Source organism: Pezoporus wallicus, unplaced genomic scaffold (genome assembly GCF_028554395.1).
Source record: "Pezoporus wallicus isolate ANWC-B61680 ecotype Strahan unplaced genomic scaffold, APGP_CSIRO_Pwel_v1 contig_8512, whole genome shotgun sequence".
Classification (NCBI taxonomy): Eukaryota; Metazoa; Chordata; class Aves; order Psittaciformes; family Psittacidae; genus Pezoporus; species Pezoporus wallicus.
Window position 1 is genome coordinate 631,472 of NW_026635168.1, and position 15,133 is coordinate 646,604.

Below are 15,133 nucleotides of genomic sequence, written 5' to 3' on the forward strand. Positions count from 1 at the left end.
CGCACCAGGATCGAGTGATTGGTACCATGCAGATAGACAGCAGTAGTGAGCATTTTTGACCACATTTTTGACCAGGCTTACAGATATTTAGGCTAGAAACGTTGTCATTCTGGGTGATATGGTAAAGATGTCCTGGTGGTTTTGATTATGATAGTTAACATTATGCACGCAGCTACATTTTAAGACCAAGTACGCGCATGTGTGCAGTCTTAATATCAAGGATAAATGTAATTATAGCTCATAATTTGTCTACGTTGCAGCTATTTTTGAAAGTTAAATAATTGCTATCAGAGGGAGTGGTAATTTATGGCAAGAGAAAACGCTCTCGCCTCATCTTATCTGGAGGGTGGTGGGTGTAATCCTGAAGCTGGTCCTGTTTGCTGCTTCCCTAAAATATGCTTTGCTGCTCTCTGTAGTCACGTTCTGGTGACTGAAGAGATTCGTGGCAGTGTGGGTATTTTCTTAGTAAATGAAATTATCATAGTGCAGAGCATTTGTAAAAGATTTAAGTAAGTGGGAATATTTGGGTACATTTTCCAAATATTTCCAGATACTTCATTCTGAAAGAAAATAACGTTTCATAATATATTCTCAGTTGCTAATAATATGCTAGAGAATAGAGATGCTCCTTTTTAACTGATCTAGGTTGCCATAGTTAGGAGAAGACAGCAGCTCATTGAAGTAGTAAGCCATTTTTAAGGAGCAGTGCCTGTTTATTAACTCAACAATGTTCTATAAATGATGAGCTTGAAATGTGGGCATGGCCTTTGAGAAGCTGAATGTCATGAGAAAGAGCTGATAGAATTATAACTTCAAATACGTTCCTGTTTGTGTTTAATGTATTATTAAATGTCATTTGTTTAAAAAAGGAATTCAATTCATAATGGATCTAGTATAAACAAATCATGTTTTTATATTACTTAGGCTCTGTTTGATTTTTGTTCCATGACAGCATTTCAGAATTAAGGTTCTATTATTTATTAGCTAGAAAGAAGGATGGGGAATACCTTGTATCATGTGTTTAGCTCTGAAATCCATGGAAGTTCAGAAAGTGGATTTAAAATACTCACTGACTCTCTGCAAGTAGGAAGGTATGCTTCCAGGAAATGCTGGATGTTTTACTATGAAAGAAATACTTGGAAGATCTGTCAAGACCTCACCCATGGGAAGATTGCCCAAGAGCACCATGAATGTGGCATTGTTGAGGATTAAAGCTAATTTTAGGACAGCCTTCTTATGCTGTTGGTATGGTGTAGTCAGGGTGCAGAGACTTGAGTAGTGCAGAGACTGAGTAGTACAGAGTTTCGGGAACTTGCAATTGCAAACTGTAGTAAACAGGATCTCAGTATTTTAAATTCTTCATTCCGGATCTGTTTCAAAGTTGTATAGCAACAACCTAACCAGGATAAGGGAGACTGAGGATGTGCCTAAGTGTTCTCTTCCCAGAAGTAAAGCCTTTGCCGTAAAGAGATGCTCCATCTTCCTCCCTGGGGAAAGAATGACTTCTCCAGCACCTGTACATGAATTTGGAAAAGCCCCCCTTGATGTATTTCTCAGCAGTGGAAAATACCCTTGCAGGAAAATGCTTTACCACATGTGTAGCTTCAGTCCTTCAAGTCCAATGGGATTCATTGTATTCCGAAGTTCAAGCTAATACTTAAAAGTTATTGAGCAGGCACAAAATTTTGATGAGCAGTGTCAGTCTATCAGGTTAGACACTTGTCTTCTCCTTTAAAGTCAATTTTCCATCATTCTAAATGTACTAGAAATCTCTGTGTACTCCAGTAACGGTGATTGCTGAAGTCTGACTAGTTAAGGAATTAATTTGCTGTAAATATTCCCCTATGTAGGTAATCTGGTTTTATTACTTTTAACACCAAAATCAGCAGCATACTGGAAGGAATACATTACAAAGCAAGGAGAAGTCTAGAAAGTAATTATTATGGATATGGCAGTGAATTCTCTATCCACCACTTCAATGATGGGGTTTTTTTCCTCCTTTTTGTTACTTTCAGCTATGCTTTATAAAACATGTTTATAGACTATGTCAGCAATGTTCTTCCTCAGTTGCTGTTGCAAAGACTATTTTCGCAGTTTATCACAAAATGCCAGATTTGCTCAGCATGTAATTTAATCTTATGCTTGGAAGCATCCCCATTACTTGGTTATCATGAAATTATTCTTTAATAAAAATGTATGCTTTGTGATCTATATTTTATTAATTTGGTGAGTCGGTTTATCGATTGTTGCAGATGCCATGAATGTATAATTTGTCACAGTTATCAGTTGCCTGTCAGCACTTCGTAGCACCACAGAGTTCTTGGCTCTTGTGGGCACCTTAGAAATAAGCCTTTCTTGATCTGGGAGAGAAAAGCTTTCTTCTGTAAATTATCATCAAGACTTGGGTTGATATTGGGTTTATCACTTCACGTCATGTATTATCCTGTATTAGCCAAACGGTGTGACCGAATTAATAACGTGGCCTGTTCAGGCAAGAGTGTTCAGCAAATACAATTTAGTGATTCTAAATGCTGGGGATGAGGTCAGGAGCACAACATTACAAATGGGAGGCACGGGTTTTCTCACTGTTTTAGTTCACTCTAAAGAGTAGGAATTATTGGGGTCATGAAACTGAAAAAACAAAATATCCAAGTTTTTTTTTTTATCCCCTCTTTTACAGTGTATGTTTTTCTGCTGTAATATATGGCAGTCATGGGTTTTGTTGATTGAAAAGCTTATTTTTGGGGCAATGGAATCATAGGATCACAGAATGGTTTGTGTTGGAAGGAACCTTAAAGCTCATCCAGTTCTAACCCCCTGCCACGGGCAGGGACCCCTTCCACTAGAGCAGCTTGCTCCAAGCCCCTGTGTCCAACCTGCCCTTGAACACTGCCAGGGATGGGGCAGCCACAGCTTCTCTGGGCACCCTGTGCCAGCGCCTCAGCACCCTCACAGGGAAGAGCTTCTGCCTAAGAGCTCATCTCAGTCTCCCCTCTGGCAGGTTAAAGCCATTCCCCTTGGCCTGTGTCTTCCTGCTCCTATAAGAAGTCCCTTTCCAGATTTACTGTCACCCCCTTTAGGTACTGGAAGACTGGTATATGGTCTCCCCAATGTCTTATCCAGGCTGAATAATTAATGAATCTCAGTTTTTTAAAAATAAAAATTATTATTTTTTTTTTTAAATAAGACTACACATGCAATAATTTATATGTATGTTTAGTAAAGCAGATACTAATTTCCAGAATGGTTGTACTTAAGCTTTACCTTGCTAAGATTTTTGCAGTGGTCATACACCTTTGCGTGCTGCAGTGGTACGGCTGAAACACCTGCTGGTTTCGCTTTGGTATTGTTAAAGGCTGGGTTCTGCAGCCTGGCAGCTTGTTCTGGTCACACACTTTGTGTATGGTGTTATTAAAACCCAGCGGCTGAACAAACACTCTTGGAGCCTCAGGTTTCACCTGGTCGGAGGAGTTTTCAACTCATACTTTCCTGGGCTTGGAAGTGGTCAGCGTGAGGTTATTCTTTCACACTTGACAGAACAAGTTAAGGAGCACTTCAGGTGCTGCTGGAGTTTTTGGTGTGTATAATGTACATTGGGGGTACTTGAAATGTATCAGGGAAAAGGCTCTCCACAAAACAGAAGGGGGGGAGGAAGGGGATAAAAAAGGAGAAAAAAATAAGGAAAAAAATGAGTGAAACAGTAAAAGGGAAAAAAAAGGTGGAAAAGGTGAACCCGGGGTTTGCGGAGGCGAAGCCTGGCCCCATCCCTTCGCCGCTCCCGCAGCACGTTCCCCACCTCCGCGCCGCCCCGCCGCCGGCCGGGTAATGAGCCGCGCTGTGGTTGGCGGAGGGCTGGCGGCGGGCAGCCGCTATTGGCTGCGGGCAGGCGGCTCCCTGCCGCGATTGGCTGCGGGCGGGCTCCTCTCCGCCCCGATTGGCCGCGCCCGCCTGCCCCGTATTTTCAGCAGCGGCGGCGGCGGCGGCGGCGGCTGGCGGGTTCCGGTGGGCGCCGGCGCGGGGATGCAAGGTGGGTGCAGCGGCGGCCGTGCCCCGTCCTGCGGCCGCGTCTCTTGGTTTGTCGCTTGGGTTTAGTGGTTATTTAACGGTGTTCGTGGTTTTATCGCCCCTCTCTCTCCCGGCTGCGCCACCGCGGTGCGGCCGGTGCCGGGGAACGCCACGTCCTGCGGGCAGCGCAGCCCCGGAGCCTTGGTGCCGGAGGTGTTTGTGTGCATCTGTCCCTGCGCTGCTGCGCCAGGCGCGCCGTTCCCTGGGAGTTTGCCCCGGTAGCGCTGCCGGGACGGGCTTAAAATGCGGGGTGCGGTGAGGATGGAGTCGGGGGTTTTATCGGTAACCGCGCCGGCAGCACCGGGCGCCGGTTCGGAGAACTTCGCGAAGGCAGAGGCCGCGCTGCGGGAGCCTCGGGTCTGAAAATCGGGCGTGAATAGCGGAAAGTATGTGCGAATCGGCTGGGGAGGTCGTTGCATCCCTGCTGGAAACGCTGGGCTCTCCCCGTGAGTTATTCCTGGGGCTCTGCTAAATATTAAGTTTCTGTTTCCCCTTGTAAGGAATAGGAGATTGATGCCGTTGTGGTTGCTCTCTGAACACGTTCGGTTTGGTTTCAACTTAAAATCATAAATGTGAAGTTAAGCATGCTTCATTTTTATCCTGCTTTGGAATTCCTTGGCACAGTTCAGGGGCAAATTTGGGTCCACATTATTTTGTAACATATCTAATTTCATCCTTTCTCCGTCAGTCAACTGTATTATTTCTTCTGTATGTTTCACCTCGTACCAAAACCCCATTCCCCTTCCTAAGTTCTCAGTTTCTAGTGGATTTCATGGCAAAAGTTATTTCGGGTTGAGGTTCGTTTTAAGACAGAAAAATCTGATTTCACAACTTTCTCTGTGGCATTTTCTCAGAGGAACACTGCAGTTACGAGTGGGTTCCACTCTTCTTGTGCCATCTAGAAAATTCAATACACTGTATGGCATCCCCAGCTGGATGGAGGTAGTGCTTGGAACTGTTGTGTTTCAAGCTAGCATGTTATCACCATATCGCAATAATTTCTGTGATAGAAGTGTCATTTTAGATACAAATATGTGATTTGAGCAGGTTAAAAATCAGTGCCTATTGAATGTTCCTATGGAATAACATTGTCACTGAACCTTTAAGGTACTGTATTAGAAATCTCGGGGGAAGTCAGTGGTGCTGTTAGTGCGATGCTGTTAACCCCTTGCTGTGTCTTTCAGAGAAGGGATGCGTGTGGGTCCAGGTCTGTTGCTAGGCCTAAAAACTGGGTATTTTTTGTTGCTACCCCGAAGCCCTAGGAAGCAGTAGAGGTTTGTCTGGGGAATGATGGAAGAATTTCAGTCTAGCTTTACCTACTACGAGCAGCCATGGTTTGGGAAGCAGAGGATCTCTGCTGCTGTGGGTTTATATGTCCTCATCTCTCACCCATGGGGGCAAAAGCAGCCTGAGTGCCCACAGGGACCATGCCAGCGTGATCCCTGTTGTGAAACCCAAGGTGAATGGGAATGGTACCTGTTGCACCACCAGTGATTTGTCAGCTCCTAGGAGAAACCTGCAGGTGTATGATCATCTACCCAAATCACTTAGATCCTCTAAAATTATAGATGTCTAGGGAGTTTAAATTGAATTTAACAATGTATTACATTCAAATGGTTGTGGAGGCTTGCGTATATGAGAAATATAGACAACTAGACATAAAGGTGTTTTTTTATTATAAAATGAATATTATTTATACAAGCTCTATGTGCTTTTAAAATGAAGCCAGGTCCCGTTCAGTAATTACTGTTTAAAACCATCCATGTGTTCCTTTTATTGTAATTTCCATGTTGCATATAAACTTCTTCAGAGAATCTTGAGGAAACAGGCAAAATAATGTCTGTGCTTAGTTGATATCGACCGAGAGCTCTTTAGCCTAAATAGCAAACTGATTTCTAAGAGCGTGTACACAAGCTGCAGCCAGGCTGGCAGGCGTTGCCTGCTTGTGGTGGTAACAGAAGTATGAAAGATGACGTGAGTACTGCAGGGCTGGATTACCCCTCCACGCCTCCTGCTTGTGTCTCACCCAGGCAGGTGAGAGCGAGCAGATGGAATCTTTTCTTTCCCTTTGGCACAGCACCGGCTCGCTTCTCTGGTACCGCCGGACCCAGTGGTTCCATGGAGCTGGAGAAAAAAGCCCTTGGTGTTTCATACTCTTGCACTTAAATTGGTAAATGTTATTAGTAAGTGCCCATAATTACCTAAAGGAGATGTATGTTGTAAAAGACAGTATTTCCATATATAAAGAAATAACAGCCTTAATAAGTATTTTTCTAAATAACCAAGCATTAAAAAAAATAGTCAAATCGGGCTAGAAAAAGTAAAACTCAGGATTTTTTGTGATTAGTTTCTTTTCCTAAGTGTGTGAGCTAGATGACAATTTAGACTCCAGTATACGCAAGCAGAGTCATGTGGATACAGTGAATCTGTGCACAGGTTACTGAAGGATCAGCATCAGTAAATATATAAATCATAGCGCTATTAGAAAGCAGTCTCTTACTCACCTATGTGTCTAACTCAAAGGATCAGAGTTTTAGCAGGTATCATTTTGTTGTTTTCTTGCTGATTTTTGTTCTAGTCCATTATCATGAATTTGTTGGATGGAGAAAAAATGTTTCCTTAGTAAAGTGTGAGGGTTTATTGACTCTAAGGCTGTAGTTTCTGTCTGATGGCAGTATGACTTGCAGTAGCACTTTTCCCTGATAGCAGTAATGTTTATTTTGAAAGTATCATTTTCATCTTTAAACACATGCAGCATTAGATTGGAAAAGTCCTAATGACAATTGCATGGCGTGTTTGTTTTCAGATGGTTACGTTGAATGATGGCAGAGAAATTAATTTGTACTTTTCTAAAGATCTGCGATTCCTATATCTGTTATTTAATAGAGCTGTAATGTTATCAGTGAGCGCTGCCAGTTCAGTATAAAGTGCAATGTGTAACGTTTTCTGGTGGTAGAGTTGCTCTAAGTGGAGAAATAATTTAAGCGGTACAAGGGTTTTTATAGCCCTCTTGTCACAATTAACTGTGTTTATGAAATATGAATTTACACAACATCTGCCTTTTGGGGCTGGCATTCCCATTGGAGCCCGCTCGCTTCGCAAACCAGCACTGTTGTGTCTAAAGCAGCATGGCAAGGCAGGACGGACTGAGCCTGTGCGGTATTTGGACAACCAGGACAGAGAAGTTACTTACTTGATGTATATTTTGGGGAAGCTTGTGCAGGAAATGCAGATGGTTTTAAGTCTTAAAACCTTCTTTCGGTTTCATTCTAGGAGGCAGACTTACTTAGGCGCTGCAAGATCCTTTGGCCTGTAACTGGTTCATCCCCTTTTCACTCCCTGTGGTTCCTGCTTGTCCCCCTAATTTCTGAGCTAGGGCATAAGCAAAAAGGGTAGCACATGTGGCATGCCAGTGGGGTGGGATTTGGGGTCTGGCACACACCACTGCAGCTTGTCATCAGTGATGGGCTGTCTCCTGGAGACCCCTCCTCCTCTATGGGCCTATAAATGGTCAACGCCTTGATGGAGACAGAAGGGAAAAACTGGCATTTTATATGGTTACACCTACCCAATTTGTCTCGTCATGGTCCACTGTGTGTTACTGCTTTATTTTCCTCCAGCACTTGGTGTTCTGCCTCACACCTCTCCTGGCAAAGCTCAAGCATCATCATTAATGTTCAACTGGTAAAATTTTTGTAAGCATCACAGCAAAGGCAAGCTTACAGGAGGACAAAGTAGCTTGAAAGATACCAGTGTTCCTCCTCAGTAAGGGGTAGCTTGTGGGAAAGATCTGGAGGTGCTTTAGGAAAGATGCAGTTTCCCGTCATGGGCTACCTTGGAGCACAGGTAGTGTTTTGTCCCAGTGAAGAATGGGCACAATGGTAAGAGGCAGTGAAAAACCTTAAAAACAGTTGTGTACCACCTCTCCCACTTTTCATACATCACTGCTCTTGACTAGTAAACATTTCAGGTCTAGCACTGTCCCTCAGAGCAGAAGCTGTGTAATGTGTAAGGTTTCAACCTAGCTGGCATGTCAGGATATGCAATATTCAGTACATGGAAATTGCTCTGAGACGTTCACAGTAAGTGCTGTTGGCACAACATCCTGCAGATTTTGAGGCACGATACGAGTACTCAGACTAGAGGTTGTACGACTTGGGAAGCCTGGTGTGACGGTTCACTTGGGCTGTGGAAGTGATCTGAGTGCTCACTGCTATTTTTGCCATCATTATTCACGGCAAAATAATTGAGGCTGTTCATGCAAGCAAGCTGTGTTGTCGTGAAGAATAGCAGCAGACTGTGCCGTGTGTTACCTTCACATCTGAATTTTAGGAGATGAAGCAAAAATAACCTCAAGTGTTATACCGAGGGGAAACCATGCAGCAAAACCTCCGTGTTCTCGCACAGATATTTAGTCCAGCCTCTGCTGCTGCCTCCTGAGGCTTTACTGCTAATTGTTCTCTTACTGGTTTTTGCAAATTGTCATGGTTGCTAAGTCAGAGTGAAAAATTATGTGCAACAGGTAGTTGTTATAGTGGAGATCAGTCGTATTATCTCAGTGCTAGTTTAATCTGATGAAGGAAGGAGTCCAAACTAGGTAATTATCTCTTTGGGTTATCCTATAAAATAGGAATAACCATCATCATAAAAGGTGCTTTAAGACTTACTAAATATTTCTAAAGCACTTAAGAATCATGATTTAAAAAATAATTGCCTAGTAAATTGTCTACTTAATAAAATGGAAAAAATAAAAGATCTAGGGTATATTAGACTTCATAATCGCTTAAATAGATGCACGTAGTTTATTTACCTGCTCAGTGACAACTAACAACCATTGAAAGCAAATAGTTCTGGAGGAGAACTGTATTTGCAAACCGCAGTTATTTAAATGAAGGTTTCCAGTTCACCAGTTTAAGTTACTTTTACGTGTATGATTTAGGCTTTGATTTAAATCATACTTTGTACTGTTAATGTTCAAAATATATCATCAACACTGAAGCTGTGAACACAAAAGACGTTCTTGGCAAGACTTGCAGAATGTAATGTCAGTATATTTCTCTGGAATACTAAAAATTTAGAAAACAAAACCTTCTTCTCAGCACTTGCAGTGTTTCATATCTGAGGCAAGAAAACAAAACAAGCTGCAAAAGACTGGGTTTCAGTCAGAGGAATGGGTGGCTCTTACAGGGCCTTAATACAGGAAGGAGAGGGCAGCGTAGAGGTACTGCAAGCACGTGGCTTTGGGATCATGTTGGAGGAATACTTACAAAGATTTTTCTTGAATAAATAGCATCTTTTCATGAAGTAGGAAAGGACTGGTATTATTTGCCATTGCTTTTGTTGATTTGGAGTAATACCAAGAAAGAAACTTGTTCTGCGTTACCAGCAGGAACAGTGCGGAGTCGAAAGGACTTCTGCAGCTTTTTATTCATGTATTGTTCTGCCTAGCAATTAGATAAACAAATATTTTTAGATTGTCTTTACATTTGACAGATTGGCTTTTGTTTTTCTCTCTGTTTGGGGAAAAAAAAGCCCAAACAACCACCAAGAAGCTGAGATTGTTTTCAGTCAGTAGGGAAGTTTAGACCAAAGTTCCTGGAATTTGTGACTCTTATTCTTTTGTTACCACAGCTAGGAATACGAAGGGCAAGGTATGTTCCTTGGGTGGAAATTGTGTGTAAATGCGCAAACCAGCCCTCCTTCTGAGCAGTTTTATGTGGAGCCCAGTGCTGTGTGGTCCCTGGGATGTAGGAGCTCTAGGGGATGCTCAGGGAAGCACGTTGCAAACGTGGTGTACTTACCTCTTCTGTTTGATCCCTCTTGGGTGGTGAAAGGGAATGGACTGCTCGATCTTTCCATGGGACCCGTATATGCTCAAGGATTTCCCAGAATTGAATGCTTGTGAAATTAGGAGGACAGGAATGTCTCTGGGCAGAGATTTACTAACCCTTCGTTTGCCTTCAGGAAAGGTTGCAAACAGGGATCTAATTTGCACATGTTAGGAAATGGCTTTAAATAATTTCAGCTCCAAATAATGATGCTTTAAATTGTGATTTGCGTTTTGATCTTTAAGGAGTAAATACCAAATTGCATATGCAGGTACTCTTAACTAGTTACGTAAGAACTAAAACCACATCATTAAATCACTGTTAAAACTAAACGAGAGAAAAACAGTCTAGTACTCTACCACCATTTGGTGTATGGATACCTGAGTTAGGTTTTTAATATTTCAAACTGCTGTAATGTTTCTGAACTGTTGAATTGCTGTTTGAGTGATCCATATTATAACTGTAGGTTTGTACCTTCCCATTTCCATTCTTACTCAGAATACCTTTAAATAGAACCTCTGAGTTGTTGCTGTGACATATATTGGTACTGCACTTAAGAAACCAAGATCAATAATCCATCTATTGATGGGGATAGGAAATATTAATTTAATAGTATTAAGTATTTATTAAAAATAAAATACAGTAAAAATCCATTATTTGCTGCAGAAATGGCGTTTGGCTCATTTTGTACCCACTTCAGTGGCCAGAATGTCAGTGGAGGCTTTGTTTAAATGTTGTTCTCTGTTTCCCCCCCTCTCACCCACACATACACCTGTTCATCGAGCCTTTTGGGTTTATTTAGTTGGGCTTTATGGCTTGCTCCCCACTCCTTCAGTCAGTTAACTGCTTGTTGTCAGCAGTTCTGGCACATCTCCTTGTTTTCTGTAGGCTGCCCATGAAAAAAGGCTCGTTTCCAATGGCAAAGAGTTAATGTGGCTCGGAGTTAGATTAACTGTTGCAGTAGCTCATGATAAACATCTGTTGCAGTACTCCCAGATGAGAACATTGCTTTCAAGAGTATTTACTGCACATTTTGAACCCGTGCACTTTGCTCAGGGTTTAATTTTTTTCCCTTCCAATTACTAAATTCTTTTGAAAGGACATAAATCCAAAGAGTCGATCTTGGAGGCTGTGTTTATTTCACGTTGCAGAGAAGGAAATGTGATTATTGTGTTGCTGTTCATATGCTTGAGCCCCCAAATAGTTCTGAGTGGAGCGAAAAGCGTGTGCATTCCTTAATGAAAACCAACTGTGGACGCTGGCTCCTGGGAGCACTGTCATGTGTGTCAGTGCCCTGCCCGCAAGCAGCCGGTGGAGCCTTTGGATGCCTGCCTTCTGGAGTGCCCTCCTGCTCTGCATTGGGCAAGATAGGGCTGGTGGCGAGGGAGCAGAGTTAGAGTTGGGCCTGGAACTGAAGGCTGGGTGAATGGTTGGAAGGGTCTGCCCAATGGGACTTGGGACTTTGCCATTGAGGAAACCTTCTCCTATTTCCTGGAAATATATTTATATATATGACTATGATTATTATTATTTTTTAACTTTTTTTAAAGTTTTTAAATTCTGGATTCAGGTTACCTATAAGGAAGAAGTTCTTTACTGTGAGGGTGGTGAGGCATTTGAACAGGTTGGCAAGAGAAGTGGTAACTGCTCCATCCCTGGCAGTGTTCAAGGCCAGGTTGGACAGAGCATTGGGTGACATGGTTTAGTGTGAGGTGTCCCTGCCCATGGCAGGGAGTTGGAACTGGATGATCTTAAGGTCCTTTCCAACCCAAACCATACTATGATTCTATAGATTTAGTGGATCAAATAATGATAGTTTCTCCTGTTAGCTCTTCCAGAAATTACTTCTTGCCGTAGCTGAGGATCAGGAGCAGGCAAGCAAAGCAAGCTTTGGTAGCTTTTCCCAAAACATCAACCACCTTCTCCCCTACCTAAACCACAAAACCTGACTATTCTTGGTGTCTCTTGGAAAATAATGTTGGAAAACAGCATGAAATATCTTAAATGGTGCCTGTTTCCTGACAAATCGTTTTTGTTCCTTATGCTAGTAAGGATGATGCTAATAAGAATAAACTCATGTTCAAAGCATTTTAACCTATATTTCTCAGCAGGTGAAAAGCATTTTGTGCTATATTTCTTATGCTCAATGTTTCCTATCACTGTCAAAGAAAATACCTGAATACTTTACATGTGTGCTTGTCGTCACCAGAATTAACTCTTTTTGAACAGTAGTCTAATGAATGTAGATGATGAAGTGGGGGACTTCCATATAACAAAGCTGCTTGTAGTTAAAATGCAAGAGTCTGTAACTTTAGTTCTCGTTGTTTTTCTTAGGTCTGGCAGAAGCATTTGTTTTAGCAATAAATCTGTAAGAACAGCTGCACCAATTCAGATCAAGCATGTTTAATTCAATATCCAGTCTCTGATGGCTATCAGCAGCAGGTATCCGGGGAAGGAGATGAGAACAGTGATAAAGTGGTAAAAATTAAAGTGGGATTTCTTGGTTTACCAGTTCTGTGGTAGTACCAGGATTGTCAGAATTTGCTTCCTGATCATAATGCTAAAGTGATGTATGTGCAGTACATAACAGTCTCAGCATTGAGAGCGACAGGAGGATAAAAGAGAAAAAATCCCTATGAAAAGTGATAGTATGTGAGAGAAATAATGGGATAGACTGGGAAAGGGGAGGAAATGAGGGCTATAATCACTGCATAGTATAAAGAAATGGCAGAAAATCTTTGTTTGTTACACAAGAGGTGAGGGCCTCCTGCATTGGAGCTTGCTGAGACCTTGCTCTGATGGGTTTTCAGCCTTCACCTGTGTTTCATCATTTAGGCATGGGGAAGAGTAGGACATAACCAGGACATGGAGCAATAGTTGGTCTCAGCCTGGTTCAAGGCTGCCTAAGTTGGTGGAGGGCAGATGACTAAAGTGTGAGAGGAGAAACACATGGCAAAGGGGAGCAGGAGTGATGGGAGTGTCAAAGAAACCTGTAGAAGCTCTGGATTATTCTCTGACTATAAATACCTACCTATTCAACTTAATGAATAAGATTGTCTGTGTAGGAAATATCTTGTACAGTTAGCACTGAATCCCTTGTATCATTGCTGTACTTTTCCCAGGCTCCAAGACACCCAGGTTTTATTTTTAGTGCTACCCTGGGTTCTGTTTTATGGCAAACCTGCTCCAGCTTGCTGCAATCATTATTGCTAAGGCCATCTAAATAGCAACTCCAAAATACTGAAAGCAATGTAAATAGTAATAAATTATTTTGTCTTTGTGTGGCTTAAAAGGTACATCTAGGATGGACTTGTTCTTGGGTCACGTTTTTAATGCTATAGAGCAAAAACATGATGAGCTTTACATTATTGGCATACAGCTGTAATGGTACTGTACTTTAAATAACAGACATGAAGGCGTTGTGACTAGGATATTGTTGCTTTAGCATTCACTTAAAAGTAGATTTTTTAGGGAGCTTTTACAAAGGTGTGTGGAAAACTGTTATTGACTGTACAGTGAATTCAAGAATAATACTGATGAGGAGGTGGCACAGCGATCTGCTCACCAAAGTCATACTTGCAGCCTTACTGCAAGTTAGTATCAAACTTGACAAATTTGAGTTTTATTATATATATCAGGATGAAGAGAAGATGTTGCATTTGAGTACAAAAGGGTAAAAACCATCTTGAATTTAAACACAGTAAATCCTATGAGCAATGGAGTTTGTTTGGTACAACCAGAAAAAAAGGGGTGCTTATGGTGACCCTATAGAAAGGATGGTTTCATCTGTAGTTGAAGACCAAGTAAAGGAAATTTTTCAGCTTGTAGACAAGATGGGTACAAGATGAAAAAATACAGACTGGGCATTACTAAGTTGGTATTTTGATATATATGTATTTAAATAAATAAGACCAGGTTGGATGGTGCTTGGAGCAATGTGGTCTAGTGGAAGGTGTCCATGCCTATGGCAGGGGGCTGGAACTGGATGAGCTTTAAGGTCCCTTCCAACCTAAACCAGTCTGGGATTCTATGATATTCTAAATTAATACTGTCGGTAGTATAGTGTATTTATAATATTAGAACAAAGTTTCATGCAGTTAAGGGAGAACAATTCAGAAACAGCCTCACAATATAGAAACTAGAGTGACTAAGAAACGCCATGCATTTCAGGATGGAGCTTCGTTTACCTTTTTAAGAGGATTATAGGAAATTGATCCTTTGAGTTCCCCACAAGGCTTTTCCCAGCCTGGCATTCTCAAATCCAGGGAGCCTGGGATGTGGGGCTGGTTGTCTCAAGTACATACTGTGGAAGGTGCTTTGATTTACATCCCATTGTTACTGAGGCAGCAGTGGACAGGAGGAGTGCAGGAATGAGCTGTGCTCTCTCCCTGTGTCGAAGCAGTTTAGCTTTTCCACTGGTTATCTATGCTCCTCAAGAACCTGAGTCTTTGTACACTATTAGTAAACAAAATGATGGTAAATAAATTGAAATGCAACTTCCGCAGTTTCCACTGTGGAAAACAGCAGCTCTAGCGGGGTGTATATAAAATAAAGTGCAATAATCTGGCGTGTACTTCTTACTGTTACTATGTAGCTTTGTATTGAAAGGTTTATAAAACTAAGATGTCAGTGTTTTGTCTTTCTCTCCCCTCATTGACACAGTGTTTCTTCTGGTCTTTTAAAGAAGTCATACAACTCCCTTAGAATAAACGAACAGTCCCCAGCTTCAGTCAGGATGCGTTCTTAAACCACACAGAGGGATTTTTTTAATGGATGGTTTTGTATTTTCTCTTCTGATCCAAAATCCTTTCTAAACCTCCCAATGGTTTCATTGGCATGGGAAGGTAATGTATGCGCTGTGCCTCTGCAGTATGTATTTAACATAAAAGAGAATTAACCCTTGAATTTCAACCTTCACATGAAAAAATTTACTTTTCCTATATCATATAGGGACATAGAATGGTTTGGGTTGGAAGGGATCTTAACGCTTACCCGGTTCCAGCCCCCTGCCATGGGCAGGGACACTTTCCACCAGAGCAGGTTGCTCCAAGCCTCATCCAGCCAGGCCTTGAACACTGCCAGGGATGGATTCCAGGGATACCCTCATAGATTGACTTGACTTTCAAAAGAAGATTCCTTGGAATCAGAGGGGAATCTGACAGCACATTTGCACATCAGTTTGCAGTAACTTTTTACCCTCAGACTTTATTGCCTTCTGTAATTTTGTTGTGGTTTCCTTA

At 41.9% G+C, this 15,133-nt stretch overlaps 1 protein-coding gene across 3 annotated transcripts in view; it reads left to right on the forward strand.

The window, feature by feature from the left end:
* The window catches only part of CTBP1 (C-terminal binding protein 1), a 244,019-nt gene that overhangs the window by 82,799 nt on the left and 146,087 nt on the right, over nt 1–15,133 (forward strand). Inside the window, exon 1 of one of the 3 annotated variants that reach the window (XM_057409885.1) lies at nt 3,904–4,027. The exons of the other annotated variants lie outside the window; for them this stretch is intronic. Coding sequence (XP_057265868.1) covers nt 4,021–4,027 — 7 coding nt within the window. The 5' untranslated portion in view covers nt 3,904–4,020. Of the gene's footprint in view, nt 1–3,903; nt 4,028–15,133 lie in introns of those variants that run through there. 3 annotated transcript variants of the gene reach the window in all.